Raw genomic sequence first — 19,994 nt, 5'->3', positions numbered from 1 at the left:
ATGCGAAGGCCTAAAGACAAGAACGATCCAAATAAGATATAGACCACTGAACGAGCTCTACACTATCATCAGAAGAAACCGAAGTAGAAGGAGCCAAAGGTCTCGGAATACCATGAATATGGAAGGTGTAAATGCCATCAACACACCCGGATGCTCCACAAAATCACCCCGATTATGCCGACATCTAGCTCTAACAGTACGGGTCATAAAACACACCCCACACAACCAGAGCCCCATCCGTCTCAAAGAACTCTCGGCATTGGAATAAACAGTCAAACTATCAGAAAGAGTCTGCCGCGTAAGGTCCAACGCCCCGTCATGACAATGTCGGACCTGTAAGTGTTTCTGCCAAGCTGCCTTTGTAAGGCCCTTACCGAAACCATCCCGACACCCATGAAGACTCGAAAAAGGACAATGGTACCTAACTAGCTCAGGCATGAAAGGACAACAACCCAACACCCTTCCTTGCGTACCACGGCGTCGAAAAGCCGACCACCACCCAAAAAAGAAAACCACTCGTAGCTTTTGAAACGGCCCAAAACCCTCCACACCAAGAATTATATTATTATTATTATTATTATTTCAGTTTAATTCAGTTTATTTTAGTTCAGTTTAATTCAATCCAGTTCAGACAATTTCATTTCAAAATACAATGCGTAATTTTGTTAAATTTTCTAATAAGGCAAAGAATTATACCATCCAACATTCATTGCACGGATTTATTAGAGAAATTTATTTTCAAAAAATATTAATATAATCCCGTGAATTCTTAAGGTGTTACACTAGTATAAACTATCAACATTGATTGAACCGTGTCATCAGAGCTTTGACCGAGCCTAAGCTCGACCTCGACTTGCTCACGCGCAGTCATATCACCCCTACACGTGGTAATAATAAGTGAAATTTAGAATCCCTTGTTTAATTAGTGGTGTGGTGCTTGAAAACCCTGAGATGGAAAGCGCTGGAGTGGACTCAGACGGCCGCGTCTTCAACAACGCGGCGGAAATGTGGGCAGAGCACGTCGGCGGCGAGTCTGACAAGCGCCTCGATTGGTACCGCAACGGCGTCGGCTATTGGCAAGTCTGTCTCTTTCTTTCTCTTTTCATTCGTTTACTTGTGACGGATATTTTAATCAAAGTTAAACAAATGATTGAGACGGAACGAGTATTAATTAATTAATTAATGTTGAATTACATACATATGGAAGGAAGTGGAGGCATCAGTAGAAGGAGTACTTGGTGGATATGGGAATGTCAGTGATGCTGATATTACCTCCAGTGAAGCCTTTCTTAGAACCCTTTTCACCGACCTCCATATTATCGGTGGCCCAAATCGTCAACTCGTCTCTTTAGGTACCTTTTCTAAATCATCACTTATTTTCACTGCCAAATCTTTGATTTTTCTAGGCCCAAATTGCAAGTAAACCTAGCAACACTGTTGTGTAGCTAAGTGAAAACATTGATTTCTAGATACCAGTTACGTTTTGGTATTAGGATATTGTATTTGCGCTTCAATACCCAAAGGATATGGACTACATAACTTATAGAGGAATTGATTATTACCCAGATAACTTATAGTTCGTTCAATTCCTTAAAAAGTTCTCTTATATTTGTTTTAGTTTAAAGTACCCGCCTCTTTTAAGCTTGATGCGGCATAGAAATATGATAGCAACTGCTTAACCCTATTGCAGATTGTGGTTCTGGCATTGGTAGAGTGACCAAGAATCTCCTTATAAGATACTTCCATGAGGTAAGTTTTTTAATCCCTACTTGCGCATATCTTAGGAATTGAATCTTAGATGTTTGACATTTTTCAGTTCCTGAGGCTTGGATAGTTCGGTTTCTAACTTCCAGCCACCAAAACAAAACTTGCAAGTAAAGCTGTCTGTCGTAGTTGTAGGAAGTTATTTAGTGGTGAGTCCAAGATGCATGTGCTTTCGTCGTGAAGTCTAGGGTTTGTCACTTGTGTTCAAAGGAAAACATGAGCAAAAGAGTCATTCTTTTGGGTAATTTGCAGCATGTTCTTCTGAGCATCTAGGTCGACCCGCCAGGGCAGAAAGTATGTAATAACCCAATATACTGAACTGGCACGTTCACATTTTCTCTGTTTGTTAAGAATATTGGTATATGGATCTCTTAGGGCTCGTTTGGATTATGGGATTTGGTGGAAAAAACAGGGGGGGGGGGGGGAATCGATTTCCCCTCTAAGTCAAATCAAAATCGGTCCGCCATAGAGAAGTTCTTGGAGGGAAATTCTATCCAAACATGAAACACCCATGCTTTATTCCCCTTCCCTTTCTCTTCCCTCCCTTTCCTTTCCTCGCATCCCCCTCCCCTCCCTTTCCTCCTATTTTGCTATCCAAACAAACCCTTAAGGGGGCGTTTGGTTGGGGGTCTTTAAGAAAGAAAAAAGGGAATGAATTCTTTCCATTCCTTTTGTTGATGTTTGTTTAGTCATTTTTTGTTACCCATTTTCCATACATGATTCACCCCCAAACCCTCTAAACTGATAGTGCAGCTGATACTCCACCCCCCCAAGGGTTTCAAAATCCATTCCCCATCACCACTACTACAACTTTCAACACCCACCATACACCACCCACTACCAACACCCGCCACCCCCACCACCACCACCACGGACACCAGAACTGACGCCGGCGCCGGTGCCGCCTATCTCCGGTCGTCATGGCAGGCGCCTCCCTTCGACCGCCAACACCACGCAAATCAGCCACCTTTAACATACAAACACCACAACAAACACCAATAAAACCCATCCCATACCCCCGAAACCACCTTCCCCACTCCCCAAAACACCAGATCTGATGTTTTGGGAAGTGGGGAAGGTGGTTTCGGGGGTGTGGGATGAGTTTTATTGGTGTTTGTTGTGAGAGGTGGATGATTCCGACGAGGAGTGGTGGGTTTCGATAAGGGTGAGAGTGGTGTGGGGTTGCGGTCACCGGCATAGGGAAGGTGCGGGGCTGAGGACGCCGGCCAGTGCCTAAAGTCAGTGCCAATTGGGTGGTTCTTGGCCAATTGTGGTGGTTAGGGGTGAGGTTGTTTTGAGTATTTTTTTAATTATTATTCCTCTACCCATTTCAAACCAACCATGTGGTAAGATTAAAGGGGAACCCATTCTTTTCCTTTCGTTTCCCTTTTCGATTCTCTTTCCCTTTCCCTTGTCCCAACCAAACGCCCCCTAAGGCTCAAGTTTTCTAGATGAAGCTGAAATAATGTATTAAGATTAGGCATGATGAAACATACGTCATAGGTCAATGTTGCTTAAATAAGCTCTACTATGAAGTAGCCAATGTTGCTTGAATAAGCTCTCATCTCATCAAAAGTTTAATTTTGAACATTCTGGACTATCTATACTCCAAAAATCGTGTTGTCATTGTCATTGATTGGGTACTAAGCATTTAAGTCTTCGAGAAGATCAAGGGTTTTGGTTGTAACTTGTAAGTAGTCTAATGATTCCAGAGACGAGGAAATGTTGCCACAAAAGAACGTGCTTTTACAGCAGGAGTTATTCCATTATTTCTATCCGTTACCTTGCCATTGGCATTTTCTTGTTTTGTTACTTTTTCTTTAATTTTTGCCCTCTCTCTCTCTCTCTCTCTCTCTCTCTCTCTCTCTCTCTCTCTCTCTCTCTCTCTCTCTCTCTCTCTCTCTCTCTCTCTCTCTCTCTCTCGCTTCGGAAGTTGCATTACTTGTGCAACTTCAGTAGTTAGGTCTCACTGCTCATAGACAAGTACTATATAAATTGGTTTACGATGTTCAGGTGGACCTTCTTGAGCCTGTTTCACATTTCCTAGGAGCAGCACGCCAAAGCTTGGCACCCGAAGGTGTTGCAACTGCAGATGAGCACAAAGCAGTGAATTTCTATTGTGTTCCCCTCCAGGTAATGTTGAACACATTCATGCCTGCTGAACTGACATGTTAGAGCTGTTATCGCTTTGTTTTTTCTTACCTTTCCTTTTGTTGACTTGTGAGTTATGCCTTCCTGTATCATGCAAGTTTTTGGTGAAATGTTTATATGTACAGTATTAAACAACCACTGAGTATATAACGATTGAAGTATTTTGTGTTTATTTGTCAAACAACTTGCGTTGTGGCTCTATTGAAAGAACAGATCACCATAGTCATGTTGTTGAAATGTACTTATATTAAGGTTATATATCCAGGAGTTTATCCCGGAACCTGGAAGGTATGATGTCATCTGGATACAATGGTGCATTGGGCATCTTACTGATGACGATTTTATATCATTTTTCAAAAATGCCAAGGTGAGTTTACCTTCAAATTGTTTTACTTTTCATTGTGAGTGGGGTGTAGGTGGCCATAAAGAATGCAAGTAACAAAATAAAGAATGATACAACTTGCAAGTGTAGCTATTGCCTTTGGAGGAACAGTACCGGCTTATTGTCCGACGTGGACAATGTAAAGCCTCTAAGCTTGTTCTTTTTACTCTTTTTTATTTCATGCCAATTCTAAGGCCCTTTCACCTCCGTCTGCTTAACGTATGTATTGCACCTGTTGAGTTGGGAGTTTCGAAACGCTGAAATGAAAGCTCCTATCTTTTAGCTTCCGTTTTGGCTAGGCAGTGGTTTGTAGTAAGGGGGTCCCAATTAATTCCTTTAAGGGGATGGTAATATTTGTGCTTTGTTAGCTGAGAGAACTTGTCCTTTTATCAGGGTTACCTAATTCGCTCGTCCCCCTCCGAATTGCAAATTAATTCGAACGAATTAATTCGCAATTCATTTTCATCTTAATTCGTCCCAATTCGCGAATTATTCGCTAAGATGAGCGAATTATATGATTATGCTAAAAACCAAAAAAAATCAGGAAAAATTGAAGTATAGACAAGATACCTGGTTATTTTGAAGTTTGAACTTTGAAGCCAAGCACAATGATTTGATTCACTATTGTAGATTTGTAGATTTAGCTTTAATTTGATTTTGATTTCTGACAGGAAGATGATTTTTTTTTAGCTTTGTTGATATAAAAGGATAATCCTTTTGCGAATTGGATTCGACGAATTACCGAATTTTAAAATAATGTAATTCGCCAGCGAATTGAATTCGCTAAATTGAGCGAATCGCGAATTAGAATTAAGAAAGCGAATTGAACGAATTGCGAATCTGGTAACCCTGCCTTTTATTCTCTTAGATTCTTGGGAATGCAAAGTTGATACTTCGGTAATAAAGCTTATCTTGGGATGTTTTTTCTTTGTTTTATATGAAATGGACTCTGATGGCGAATCTTAGTTCGGGAGGTCTTAGAGAGCATGGAGATCTGACTGTAACCTATCTTTTTTTTGTTATAATGTTAGGTTGGACTGAAACCTGGTGGATTTTTCATTCTGAAGGAAAATATTGCAAGAAATGGTGAGGACCATTTTGGCATTTCCTTTTTCATATCTATGAGAATGATTACAACCAACATATTCTTTGACGTATAACATTTCACTTTCTATCATACCACTGAATCACCAATTTTCCCAAGTCTTAATATACCTGTAGATCTGAGCTGCTGATACCTATGTGATGTAACTCAATGTATGCATTTCTAACTCATTTATCTTCTGTGTGTTTGTGTAGTGTTTTTTACTATTCAGAAATGCGTATGTTATCGTTTGTGCAGTACAACTATCTCTTGAATTTAAGAGCCAGTTGTATTCTCAAAGGCTGTAGCAGTATTATATATCGATTAACCTCTTGAATTCATCAAGAGGTGAAACTGTCTTTTAATCAGGATTAATATTCTCACATTCTCAACTACTCTACATCTCTTGGTCATCGAGTGGACGTACCTAGAAATAGTTTGCTTTTTCTTTTTTTATGATTATAGTAATGGAGCTATCACAAGGGTAAGGTTGCGTACATTCGATCCCCCCTTACCCCGCAATTTGCGGGAGCCATGGAGGCATTGGGGTAATGTTGTTGTTGTTGTTGTATAGTAATGGAGCTATCATGTACTGGACTTACCTGGACGGCATTGTTGTGTGTTAAGTACTTTAATCATAATTTGAAGCGTTTGTAAAAAGATATATTTTATTTGTGTACCTAGCTTTTTTTGTCGTACTTGCCATGCAACTAGTTAAAGAAAGTGATGGCTTTGTCACTAATTAGAGGCACGTGACTTCATAGTCGAGTCTTAATTCGAAATCCATATAAATCATAAATTCTCTTACCTTTTTTTTGGTGATTTCTTAATTTGATCGGGGCATACTTCTTGGCATTAAGATCAGTGCAGGTGATTTGAAATGCTTCTTCAATATGTAGCAGAGTCATCAACTACATGTCCTGGTACTTTTGGATGTCGTCCACTCAGGTGTTAAGAAGCTTGTTCGTAGGAAATATGAGATTCACCTACTTTTGGTCTCTTAAAGATGTCGGCGCAAAATAATCATGCCAGTGCTAGTTGCGTATTGTACTGTGCCTTTTGTGGTTGGTAGTTGTGACAAGGGATCAGAAGTAGACCAAGTGTTAGGAGTCTTGGTTGTGGATGTGGTGCCTATGAATGCCACTGAAGAGTTGCTAAGAGTGTCACTGCCTACATTATTGTGTCATTTTTATGTTCTCCCTACTCTTGGTTCCACTTCATGAATGGAGAGGAATTTGATTGACGGTGCAGTAGTACGTTGTGTAGTGCTAGATTGATTAGTGACAAACTGTATTCCATTTCTGGACAAGTTGATAGTAGACTCTCACATGCTATGCCGATGGTTGATATTATTTATTTTTATCATGCCCCAATATAGTTATTTTGTGTACTAATTATCCTTTATATTCATTCAATTTACTCTAGCTAACATATGCAATGCTCAATTATGTTGAATAAATCCAGGATTCGTGTTAGACAAAGCAGATTGCAGCGTGACGAGATCAGATGCATATTTCAAGGATCTTTTTCGTAGGTGTGGGCTGCATGTTTATAAAATTAAGGTATTGGTGACACTATCATCATGAGTTGATTTATTCAATAATCTGCGGAAGTTCATCATTTGTTAGTTTCGTTCTGTCATATGAAAATTTTGAACTTTTTGAACAAGTTGAACTTTTCGAGTGATTGACTTAAATCTGAAATCTAGCAAAAGAACTCGAAAGACATTCTAAAATAACTTGAAAGGAATTCCCAAACACATGCATTCTTCAAAAAAATTATAGCATTGAGGACACTTGATCTTTAAAAAATTAATGACAAAGTAAAGGTTAACATTTTATAACACCAACTACAAGTGTGATTAACAATATACTAATGGGGTTAAACCATATGGACAGTTAATGAGTCTAAATTTATGCACAACCTAATGAGGACTGAATACTGATACATTCTACATCAACTAATGAAGAAATAATTTATCTAATGCGTTAATGTTTGTAAAATGCCTTTGTTGTGTACTCCCTCCTATTATGAGTTTTGTTCCCCTTTGTTTTCAGTGCTAATAATAAGGAAGTGAGACATTTCCCTTTCTACTCTTGTATTACCCACCCATATACTCTCATATATTTCCCAGTTCCCATCCAACGCCCACCACATCCACATTGCCTAACACCAACTCAAACACCAACCCAGCCTTCAAAAATAATGCTCCAAACCACGTAATCGACTACCTCAACACTGACGCCATCTTAGACCCTGAGAAAATAACCGCCCAACCCTTAGAAACTCATCCCCACCCCTTGAAAATTTTAGATTATCACAGAGATCAATAAGAGGTATTTAGAGATCTCCGTGGTGATGTTGGTGAGATTAGGTGGTAGAGTTGAGTTGTCGTGGACTCGTGGGTGGTATTGGGTGGTGAGATGAGGTGGTGGGTGGTGAAGGAAAGAGTGACAAGGTAAGGACTGATGTGTTATGGCGGGCTAGCTTGGAGGGAGTTGTGGAGGAGGAGGGGTGTTTTTAGGGACCTGGTGTTATCAGGTGAAGAAGAAGGTGGTGGTTTTTGCTCATTAGGGAAAGAGATTCATGGTGGTTGTTGGGTGGTGGTTTCAGCTGGTTAGAGAGAGATATTGGCTGTGATTGGGCAGCGGAGAAGGTGGTGGTTTTAGGGGAAGAAGTGGTGTGTTTTATGGAAAGGGAAAGGGAAAGAATGGTGGTTTATAAGAGCGTGGTGGTTTTTGTGGTAGTTTCATGGAGGAGGGAGTGAGGGGGTGCGAGTGAGCTCTTATGGTGGGCGGGCTGGATGGATTGTGGTTGAGAAGAGCTAAGGGGTTTAGGAGAGAGATGTCCATCCATGGATCATTTTATGTGCAAATAAGGAAATAGGAGAGAAATGGTGACTAAGCTCTATAAGGAAATAGGGAAGAAAACAAAGACTACGAAGGAGTATTAGATAATTGAAGTCCCTAATAACTCAAAGTCTCTGGTCCAAACTTTCTTTGAAGCTAAAAGTTCATGAAATTTTGATTGATTGAAGTCCCTGATCGCGACTTTTTTTTGAAGATAAACCCAAAACTCATAATTGCTCGTTTATTCTAAAAAGAAGTGGAGTGAAAATATAGGCTGAGGAAAAAGATATGCTATCAGTTTTTATATGTCATCATCATTCATCACATTTCACGACACGAATTTGTCACCTCAGTATGCTACAAAATATATGAGCAAATCTTTTAAAATGTATACTCTTCTGAAAGCATTTTTCATGATGAATTTAATCAGAGAATTTTTATACGTAGTACATTTCTCAAAATACATTTTTGTGAAAATTGAAAGCGAAAAGGGTATATCATAGAACGAAAACATCATACAATTAAGAGTTGGTAGAACGAAAATCTGTGACGCTTGATTTGCTGGCAAAATTTGTATGCACTTTATGTTTGTGGAACAAAATGTTCACAACGGTTGATATAGTTTGATCGACAAAGTCAAGTGGGTCAACCAAATATATGAAGGTATTAATTGACTTAAGTTATTGTCTAATGGCCAAAAATAACTTAATTACATAACAGGATTATTTGAATTTGACAAAGAAAGAGACAATTATAGAATGCTTTCAAAAAAGTTGGGCCTTGTTTGGATGAAGGAGAGGGGGAGGGACGGATACAAATTTTCTTGTTTTGGTGATAACAAATAGGGTTGAAGGAGGAGAGATATGAAGTGTTCCATTTTCCCTCCGCGCCCTTTCCCTTCCTTCCATCGTATTCCCTGTCCTTTCCGTCCTCAAATGCTATCCAAACACAACCTAGTGTTAACACAACGTGGAAGAACGTCTTTTATTACCACCAGATATATGTATTGTATTGAAATGTTGGGAGTACAATTTTAGGTACAAACTTATACGAGTATGAGTTATATGTGGATCTCCTTTTTCAGGACCAGAAAGGATTCCCTCAAGAACTATTCGCAGTTAAGATGTATGCATTGATGACAGAATTGCCGAAGAGAAGTAACCATCCTCGAACCAGGTCGCGTGCTAACAGACCTGCGGTCATCAAGTGACAAAGTTCTATTTAGCGGGTCGGCTGTTTTTTTAGGGATTTGGCGTGACCCTTTCAGTATCGCAGTTAAGATGTATGCTTAAAAATTAGAATACTAAAGGAACCTATGATATCTGATTTAGTGGTTTGTCTAGCGGGTCGGCTGTTGTTTAGGGATTTGGCATGATTTAGTATACTTCTTCCATTGTAATGTGCTTTCTCCATTCTATATATGAGATCAGCGCAATGTACCAGATGCTACAAATGTTTAAAATCATACAGAGTAATTGTTGTTTTATTATGAAACAAATGAGCTTTTTTTTTTTTTTTTTTTTTCCGAAGAAAAGCTGATGTTTGTATTATCCATAACATCTTGGAAAATCTATGATCCGACCCAAAGGAAAGTTTTCACGTTGGTGCTGTGTTCTTCGGAAAATTTTGCTCATGTGGTTCATGAAAATGGGTTTATTTAAAGTGTCTTTGAGAAAACTCAAAGAAAGATTCTACTTCGAATTGTAAATGGTGGGTGGATTATACTTGGAGGACTAATAGAAAAAGCATTTCAAGCCATTTAAATCCGTTTTGCATTATTGTGTAGAATGCTAGTATGATTTTCTGTAAAACAAAATCCACGTGGGACAAAGCAAAACCGTCTAATATTTTTTCCTCTTCAGATCCTGTTGGGAGAGTACCATGTTGGCATCCCACGTCGGAATATGTCTTGGGTTTTTGTTGTTTTATTTCTCTGACTTTTGTTTAAAATTAATCATTTACAACAAAAAAAAATCATCACAAAGTACAATCACAAAGACTAATTGAAGTACAATACATTAAGAAAAAATGCCTTTATCTTGGGAGTGGTATATTTGATATAGAAGTGTCCATTAACTGGCGGGCCATTTTGAACGTCGCCAGGATCTTTATTACGAGTATAATATAACATGCACAAGTCGCATAGAAGATTGTCATCATCTACAGTCTGAGCTTAACCAAATACCGAGTACTCTGTAATACTTAGCCGAGCATTAAAAGAATCCATTTACAATAATTTACATATGTACACATGGAGTACACTATGACGACACAATGGCCATCCATTTCTGAACCGTGGAACATAACAAAGCCACTAATAGAAAGGCTTATTGAGATCCCAGTGGCCAAATTCCATGGCTTCTAGACCTTCATGCCACAGATACAATGGTTGATTCCTCCGAAACGGATATCATCATCGGATCTTTCTTAGCTTCTATCTCATCTTGCTCCAAGTTGCTGGATATGAGTTCCCATTCTTCATTCAATGGGTTTATGTGGAAATATTTCTCGGTGATCTTTTCTAGTTCAAAAGCGGTGGGCAGGATGACATAGTCATTCAATGGGTCATAGAAGGGGTCCGGTTTACCAGCCTTCAGCCAATGCTGGAGTACTCTGAATACATGGTGCTCAGAAAGGATGCCACGGTGTTCAGCAGGTATTCCAACCCTTGCTTCAGCTTTAAGTCCATCAGCCTTGGAAAAGAAATCGGAAAGAGATTCACGAGTTGTCATTAGCTCCAAATGCTTGTAACCCTTAATAAGAATAGCTAACAATATCTATTGGCACAAGATTTAAGAAACACTACAAAAAAAAAGGTATTGGGTAATAGTATTCCTCTCACTTTTCTTTCTCCTAATTCTACTTGGGTAGTGGATGGGGATTCAAGTCAACAACATCAGAGCCTTAATCCCAAAATGATTTGGGGTCGGCTGACATGAATCATCCTTTAGAACAGTCCATGGGTGAACGCACACTTCAAAAATGCGAAAAAGAAAGTGAAAAACAAAATGGTGACTTGGGAGATATCAAAGAAACACAGGGGAGTAACATGCAATTTATTCACGAATCCCTTCCAAGGCAGATTCAAGACATTTGGATGAGGAGGGATTAAGTTGGCAAAATACCTTGCCTGATTCTGTTGGAACTGTACCATCACCATCAACATAGATGTACTTGGCCTGGAATAAGATGTCAAATAAAGAAAATTGGAAAGAATTATGTGCAACATAACAGACAATTCTAAAAGAACGAGTACAGTTAAGATAAACGAGGGATATAAATTGGAAGGATAAATGAATAAGAGACGGCCAGACAGGTCGTAGCAAAAAATAGTGTAGAGTTTTGAGATATCCATTCTTTACTAATTAATTTTAGTGAGCTAGTTCTAAAAACTACTACAGTACAAGGTATGCTATGCTATATTCGGTTCATAATGATTCTCAGTTCGATAATTAATTTTGGAACTGATCGTCACGGTATAACTTCAGTCACTACGCCGCTAAAGAGGGTGACACCACGACATGGTATTAATTCTTCGTACAATGATTAGTCTTGAAATTGGTCGTCACAGGCTAATCTTGGTCATTTTGCCATAAAAGAGAATGATACTGCCTCAAAACGTGGTCGTGTTAACCTTCAAAATTCTGATAACTCATTAGCAATCCGGTGTTGTGGCCCAGATTTAATACCATGATTGAATTGCAAGAAAGAGATACGGAGTAATAAATAGCCACATAACACCATTTCGCAATTGTTACTGTAATCAGGTATTTTCAACGCCTTTGACCATAAGGGGTCGAGAACATAGTGATAAGACAGAGAGATGAACATCTGGATCTTTTTCTATTTTATTATCGGCAAGGTGTACTTTCAGAACAAAGCTACACGTACAAAAACTAATGCAAAGATACACACGTTTGCACTTTGATTACATATGCATATATCATAGTTGACCAAGTGAAGTTATGAGAGTACCTCGCAATATCTCAGTTGCTGTAAATCCAGAACAGGTGAGTCCTCACTGCCATAACTGCACATCAATCATACGATAGACATACATTACTTCACAGTATTGAGAAGATCAAATAAACTGCTAACAAAAGCAGGATTCATAAGTCCAACGCCAACTCCTACCACAGTATTAAAAATCGGCCTTTGTGCGGTCTAACGTCCGTACGTGAAACGACTTAAACTTAACATGCCAATAATTTCCACTTCAACAAAGAGCTGACAAAAAGAGCAGATAATTGGCTGGTTTTTGCTAGTAGTCCTATACAACAGATATTTAATTGATAAAGCCATACTAGGCTGATACAGGCTAATACAGCCTATGCTAGACCGATATGCCTTAGATGACCAATACAAAAACAAGCCACAATAATCCGGACACTCACTGCAGCATCGCGTCATAGTACGATAACGTAACAACAATTACCATGATACAAGCTGATGCCGTGAATTAATACTATGAGTCCTCTTAGTAATAGAGGTGAATGGCAAACATAAGAACATAAAATCATACCAAACACTATGAGGCGTCTCGAGACTGGTGCCATAGATGTTGTAGAATTTAACACTGGGAGGAACCTTTGCCCGGGATAATATCTCCTTAGTTTCATTCGCCCAACTAAGAATATCTGTGTTGAAAGGTAAAGGGATACTCTCACCAACATAGTCAACCTGAACAGAAACAAAAAAACAGAGACTTAATGGCAAGGTATGAATTTAGCAGTGACAGAACTCCTTCATACTCCATGGCCAAATTTAATTTGAAATTACCATGGGCACTAACCGTGTTATTTGATAGAGACTGCTTAAAGATAGCTAAACTTTCCTCTTGAGAATATGACTCCAACAGTACATGGGAGTTTCCATCATTGTCATGCCTCTCCCTCCAGATTTCAAGATTAGGATGATGTTGCCAATTGAATTTGCGACAACCCATCAATTCATATATTGAAGGACACTCAATAAGCTGTAAAAAACACCACAGAAACAGACAATTAATGGATATTTCCATAGTATAGAAGAGTATACATAATTTAACATCCATAAATGAGGATGGTGTGTAAAATAACTTACTGACCACAAGAAAATGCGACTTCAAGATCCTCATTACAAAAATAGGACGAATAAATATATAGTAATTCAACTAATTCAACACAAACATCAAGATTGTCAAGCACTAAAAACTTCAACACCAATAAAGACAATGGCAGTACCAGCAGATGCTCTGTAATATCTTAACAAATAGCACTAGCAGTTTGGTAAAAAAAAAAATAACCTACACTGTCAGAATAACAACTCATAGATGCCGGCATGACAATTGCAGATTTCTTCACCCCCTTAATATGCTGACTAAAATAGACTTCGTTTGACCTGATTCCGGTCCAATAACCCAAAAGTGAAAGCCTTTGCATTTCACTAAACCACATGATCAGCAGTTTCTTTCTAAAACATATTCATTACTTCTCCAACCAAAAAAAAGAAAAGAAAAAGAAAGAACAAAGCATTGCCATGCGAGTAGGTCTTGACAAGAACTGAGCATCTTACCTCCCTGAAACTAACATAGTAGACCTGAAGCTGCTGCACTATAGTAAAAGGAAAAGAGAGCACATTCCCACAATCCCCATAAGGTTGTACAAAACAATCGATAATTAATTTTACGGTCAGGCCTTACCTACCCAAAACTAATAACTAATATATAGAGATCGATGAAAGATTATTCTTGGAAAGTAATTTTTCCGGTTATTTTCTATATTATCGGAATAAAGTAAAACAAATTTGGGTGAACACAGAAATTAACTTCCATGATGTGAGAAAAGAGAACTGAAACTTCAAACAGCTTCCACTAAGTTCGTCAATATGAATTCCAAATCTTGTAAAGTTCTAAAATCTTTGCTTTAGGCCAACCAAACAGCTTCCACTAAGTCGTTCACTATGAAATCCAAATTCCTATCCTATACTCTGATTGTTGGTTGTTGAGCAATAGCTACAGATGAAAGCAACATATTCCCACAATCTAGTAAGTTGTATATGTTTAGGCTAAAAATAGCGCAATAAGAAAGGCCCACTTAATAAGATAAGGCTAAGGGAGGAGTGGCAAGAAGGAAGGAAGCCCGAAATTGGGAGAAAGGGGAAACGGGCTGAAGGAAGGTTAAGAGCCCATCATAGAAGACGTCCGGGTTAAGGAAAGAAAAGTTAGGGAGAAGTTAGGGAGATTAGGGAGAATTGGGGAAGGCGGCCGAGTATGGAAAGAGTTCTTATGGAAATTATATTCCCTTTCCATAATCAAAGTAGGACATATCTAGGGTTCTTGCCCTATAAATAGCCAAGGAAGCAAATCAAGAAGGACATTCACACATTCACATTCAAGAATACATCAACACCACGGCATTAGCATATTATTGTACTCAAATACTCATCCGTCCAAGATCTTGCAGGCCGGACGCCTAGTGCCAGCAAGATTAGCTTTGCACCTCGATTGTATTCATCCTCCTATTCAAGTATAGTGCAATATTTGGCAGGGTACCGTCCCTCCCGCGGTTGTTCCCACATTGGGTTTTCCGCGTCACCAAAATCTTACGTGTCAATTTACATTACGTGCTCTATTTATTTATTAACGTACGAACGATCATACAATCAACCAACGAGTAAAGACCGCATTAACCCTAATCAATCAACCTGGTAAAAAATACCTAAACAGTATACAAACCAAATCACCTTAAACATAGCGTTTGAAGCTAAAAGGTCATTTGTAATGGCGAAGAAGTCACTTATTGTGAATACGACAAATTATACATTTGGAGATACTAAGCCTAACGTAATTCCGTTTGATAAGAAAAGTGAGGAGGTAATAACTATTTCAAAAGGTGAGAATGTGAATATGAGACTTTGCGGCCATGATCTAATATTTTCCTTAATAAGATTCATATTCTCCCCTCTTCAAGGACACAACACACTTTAGTACTTCACTTGTCTCGACAGATAATAAATTGTTCATCAATGGTCTGTAAATACTTCTGTTTTAGGCTTTCCAAACAAAATAAACCTAGAGACCTATGAACCATCTGAGATCTTAGATCTCTAACTTGATGATATGGCAGTACTGCCTTTGTTTAGATTTTTGACAGCGAATACAGAATATCTGGAGGACTCCCCCTAACCACAATACACTCTCCAGCCCACTTGAAATTACAATGGTCAGAGGGAAAATTGGGCGAGATTAAGTAGTTGATCAAGAAAAGGCTCTATTCTATCTACCACCTACACTGAATCTAAACCCCATGTTACTTTGACTAGGTTACAACTTACAAGTATCCAAAGAGGTGCATGTTCATGTGTTGCACTCATTATTTTCTAAACAAATTCATGTTGTCCATTTAAATATGAGCATGTCCAATTGTCCGCACTCATGTCTAAGTGGTAAGTGAAACTGGAAACTAAAGAAAAGAAATGAGTCTGACCAAAAAGGCTGAGAAAACACCAAAACAAAATAATCCGAAAAGATAAGAGGCTACGAGCTATAGTTGAGCAGATGAAAAACCAATCAAGTTCACATCATCAATTTGACGGCACATCCTCACAACAACACGTCACATCAAAATTACCAAATTAAAATAGTTAAGCGAGTAACAAACCAATCAAATTCACTTCATCATGTTGACGGCAAAACCGCAAAAGAACACATTGAATCAAAATTGCCAAATTAAAATAGGTGTGGGCTAATGACAGCGCCAAAGATCATAAAAAGACATCTACAACCCCCTTTGTTCCGAAATATCCTGGAACGAATAGAATGAAGACGATTAAACAAAACAAATTAGGAATACAAGGAAGAGTCAAAAGCATACCAGCTGGTGCATGCTCCATTTTGATATAAACAAGTTCTGCTCCCATCCGTCAACAAACGAACAACCATTCAGCAAAGCAGATGTGACATATCCCGGAGCACCTATCAGCACATAGATGTTAGATTTTTTTTTTCTTTTCTGTACTTGAATATAAAACATGGGACAAAAACCTGTTAAAAAGACAATCATATTAACAGCTACTCATGGTAACAAAGTTCTATTATCCACTTTAAGGATATACGTCTAGTATTTGATTGGAAGTAACAATGCTTATCCAACCAGCTATTAATTTCTTCTTTTTCTGTCACTACAAATATAAGCAATCCAGGAGCAAAGAGGAAAATGAGTCTTTATATGCAAATATCACAATGATGCCCAATTCCATTTTATAAATGAAATTGGATTACCCTTGTAACCACCCCATGATTTAGCCCCACAAAGAAGCTACTGAAAGAACCCTCCTCCAAGTTTCAAACCAGCGCCTACTTTCTTAAGAGATCGTCTCTTTAAGGATATAATCTTCCCTACATTCCAATTCTGGTTTATCCCGATATGAACGGTCTAAAAAGAACCTTCCTCCAAGTACAGAACTCCAATGTTACTCCCAGTCCAAAAGTAAACATATCTGAGGTCAACCTAATTCAAAACATGCCTTTGAGGCATTTCAATTGAAGGTTGAACTTCTAGGGATGGATGAAAATCCTGATTACATTTCATATACCATGATCCTTCAAGCAACAGCTTTAAACGTCCCGTGATAGAGTGATATGAAGAGAAATAAAAGGATGATGAAGTCGCAGATTGCCGATACAGCTTTTAATTCTGGGTTACTTGATTTTAAAAAAATCTGGTCAATAGTTCCGGATATTGTGAGTCACTGGAATACTTGTGGCCAAGTTCATGAATGAATAATTCATCACAAGAAGCAAACAATAGTTACACTTGCCTTGAAAAGGAGCAGAAATCGCTATCCAATTCTGAACATACTTCTCAAAAACCTACATATACACAATAGTAAAGTGATACTTTGGTATTCTAGACAACAAAATTACGTAACCAACCAATTGTGTGTTGACGTCCGAGAAAAAAATAGCATAAAGATTCTTACATCAGCATGCAAAGACATGAAACATTTCACAAGAATTCCACCCATAGAATGGCTAATCAAGTTTATCCTTTTTCCACCAGATGCAGTGTACACAGCCTCTAATTTCTCTGCAAAACGATCCATAGATTCCTGCAGCCTGAATTTGAATAACAAAAATAATTATTCTCTCTGTCCCGGTCATTTGTTGTCATTTTCTATATTGGGGTGTCTCAGTAAGTTGTTGTCCAATATTGGGAACCAGTGTCGTGTCCAATATTGGGCATAAATGTGAAAGGGGATTCGAGAATAATGTAGTACCTGTTACTCTGGCGAAAATCATATCCAAAACCAAAGAGGGTTTTCCCCTCTTGATAACCCCACTTAATCATTTCCGTTATCATGTCATGGAAATAATAAAAGGACTCCCTTCCAAGGATCTGCAGTTAAAATCAAAGTATAATGATAATGATGTCCTGAATATAAAAGGTAAACAAATGAGTGAGACGGAATGAATGAATGAATTAGTAGTAATGGAAAGATAACAACAACATACGACATCGGGGTCAAGGACATCAATTGCATAGAGTCCGTGTCGATCATCAGGGACCTTAATAGTTGTGAGAGGATCCAACGACAGCGTTTTACCAGTTTCAGGATCAAAACGAGACCAAAGCTTATTCCGAAACTCGTAATCAGCGGAGAGGATACGGACCCACACGCGCTCTCGACGGCCGTTTTGGTCAACGGCTTCTAGAATGGAACCGGCGATGCCTGGGACGAGTAGAACCGGATCCAGATTAGGATCCACGAAGGGTTCAGGCTTCTTCAGCAGCTTAAGCCACATCTCCAGTGCTTCCGCCAAGCTTTCCAACCGAACCACCATTGATTGATTGATTGAGTTTTTTGGTGTTTTCAAGTCAACGTCAAGTATTTGAAGATTATGATTATGATTCCTATGTCCAACAAGTTGTGGGATGATGACCGGATAGACTTGGAGTTGAGTGTTCCTTAGGAATTAGGAGGATTAGGAATTGAGTTTAATGCACGATTCACTTACGATTTATCCGTTTTTTTTATCAGGCGTGGGCTTTAATGTTGGCTCAAAAGGTCTGCATACCGGCCCAAGTCAAGTCTCATGTAGAGTTAGGTATGGGTTAAAACCTTTAAACTCGCAATTAGGTTCGTTCTGACCAGAGAAATAAAAGAGACACATTGGAGTTGTATATCAACCTTAAGACCATCTGCATTGGCCATCAATTTTTACAAATTGATGGAGAAAAGAGAAAAGTGATGGTGGGTTATCCGTGCATCGGTGCATGAGAGCAAAACAGAAATTGATTGCCATCGGTATATAGAAGAAGGAAATGATGGACAATTGTGGGATCTCTTTGAAAAGTAATATTATTTTAATAAAACTTTCACAAATCCCAAGTTGGTTGTTTCCATTTGTTTCTACTGATGTACAATTGACAACGGCTAATTGTTTGCCAACGACTAATTAATAACGGTTCAAATTTTTTTGATTCATTGCCTATTTTGCTATAAATAATTGTTAAATTTTCTTATAATTTTCCATCTTATTCTTCTTACTTATCTTTACTATATTTTCTAATTTACATATACTTATTATTCTCTCATATTTATCCATTTTATGGATCCAAATAATCCAAGACCACTTTATTATGAAAATCTCGATCCTAGAAAATTAATTGCCCTCAAAAAATTCGTATCTCCGACAAAATACGTCGCCCACACAAATTCCATATCCCCCTCAAAATCAATATCTCTCTCGACAATATAATATTAATCCATTTCAACAAACTCATTCTAATCCTCCACCGCCACCGCCACCATATCGACCAAATATTAATATTTTACCTTTGAGTCATAATATTTCATCACATGAATATAATTACCTCCCATTTCCTTCTCAAACACCTCCGAATTAGCGAAATACTCCTCGAAATAATGTTCAAATTGAAGAACAAGAAGACAATAACAACAATGAACAGGCATAGAGTCATATTGTACATTTTACTCGGGAAGAGGACGAAGCTTTGATTTCGTCATTTATGAGAGTCTCTGAAGATAGTATTGTTGGCACTAACCAAAAGAAAGAGGCACTTTGGGCGAAAGTGGAATCTTTGTATGAAGAAGCTCGTCTTGCCAATCCACTTAACCTTAGACAGAAGACTGGTGTAGATACCTCGTTTCTGCACCTCCCGCAAAACACCCAGTAATGATTGGGCCGCACATTTAGCATATGTCGCGATTTTATGACATTACGTAAATCGGTTAATAAAAGGTAACTCATACACTTGTGTCTATCTCATGGTCGTTGACAGGCGAATCGTATACCTACCAAAAATAACCAACTGGTCTCTAACTAACATAGCTAGGGAAGTCGGGATCGTATCCACAGGGAGGCTATTTGCAGATCTAAATGTCAATTCAAGTATGTCTGAGTCACAAAACTGGGGGTTTTGAGTTGGATTTTGTCTATTAACTAAGGTAGCAAACAAAAGAAAGTAAATTATAAACGAATTCAAATAAGAGAGAAACAGCTAGGATGGTCGGTTCACCGCAGTCTACAACGATCTAAGGTAAGGTCAACGGTCAGCAATAAACGGTCTGAAGGGTATTGAACAGTTCCTCTCGGTCCACTGTTTGCCCTAGAATTCTAATGTAGCTCCCGCCCTAATTAGAGTATCCTATTGTTCATAGCAAGTCTTCGCCTTTTCCAATCTCTCGATCCAGGTCAAGGTTTAACAAGATGGTCAATTAATTACGTGCACTTAATTAATCAAACCGCTATCAGATGCTA

General features: G+C 38.5%; 2 protein-coding genes across 2 annotated transcripts; one reads left to right on the top strand and one right to left on the bottom strand.

Moving 5' to 3' along the window:
- Nucleotides 1–817: 817 nt before the first annotated feature.
- LOC141600364 (alpha N-terminal protein methyltransferase 1) lies at nucleotides 818–9,728 on the top strand. The gene is made up of 8 exons (XM_074420587.1): nucleotides 818–1,080; nucleotides 1,208–1,352; nucleotides 1,691–1,749; nucleotides 3,778–3,897; nucleotides 4,181–4,282; nucleotides 5,329–5,383; nucleotides 6,846–6,943; nucleotides 9,315–9,728. The coding sequence occupies exons 1-8, from the start codon at nucleotides 952–954 to the stop codon at nucleotides 9,438–9,440; spliced, it is 834 nt and encodes a 277-aa protein (XP_074276688.1). The 5' UTR covers nucleotides 818–951; the 3' UTR covers nucleotides 9,441–9,728.
- Nucleotides 9,729–10,296: 568 nt separating this feature from the next.
- Nucleotides 10,297–18,224, bottom strand: LOC141600362 (lecithin-cholesterol acyltransferase-like 4). The gene is made up of 10 exons (XM_074420586.1): nucleotides 17,724–18,224; nucleotides 17,489–17,607; nucleotides 17,192–17,327; nucleotides 17,030–17,081; nucleotides 16,084–16,184; nucleotides 13,023–13,205; nucleotides 12,753–12,910; nucleotides 12,206–12,260; nucleotides 11,356–11,409; nucleotides 10,297–10,923 (listed from the first exon to the last, which is right to left on the bottom strand). The coding sequence occupies exons 1-10, from the start codon at nucleotides 18,051–18,053 to the stop codon at nucleotides 10,600–10,602; spliced, it is 1,512 nt and encodes a 503-aa protein (XP_074276687.1). The 5' UTR covers nucleotides 18,054–18,224; the 3' UTR covers nucleotides 10,297–10,599.
- Between the last annotated feature and the right edge of the window lie 1,770 nt (nucleotides 18,225–19,994).

Source organism: Silene latifolia, chromosome 9 (genome assembly GCF_048544455.1).
Source record: "Silene latifolia isolate original U9 population chromosome 9, ASM4854445v1, whole genome shotgun sequence".
Lineage (NCBI taxonomy): Eukaryota > Viridiplantae > Streptophyta > Magnoliopsida > Caryophyllales > Caryophyllaceae > Silene > Silene latifolia.
Note: the sequence above shows the minus strand (reverse complement) of the source record. Positions and strands in the feature narration are given on the sequence as shown.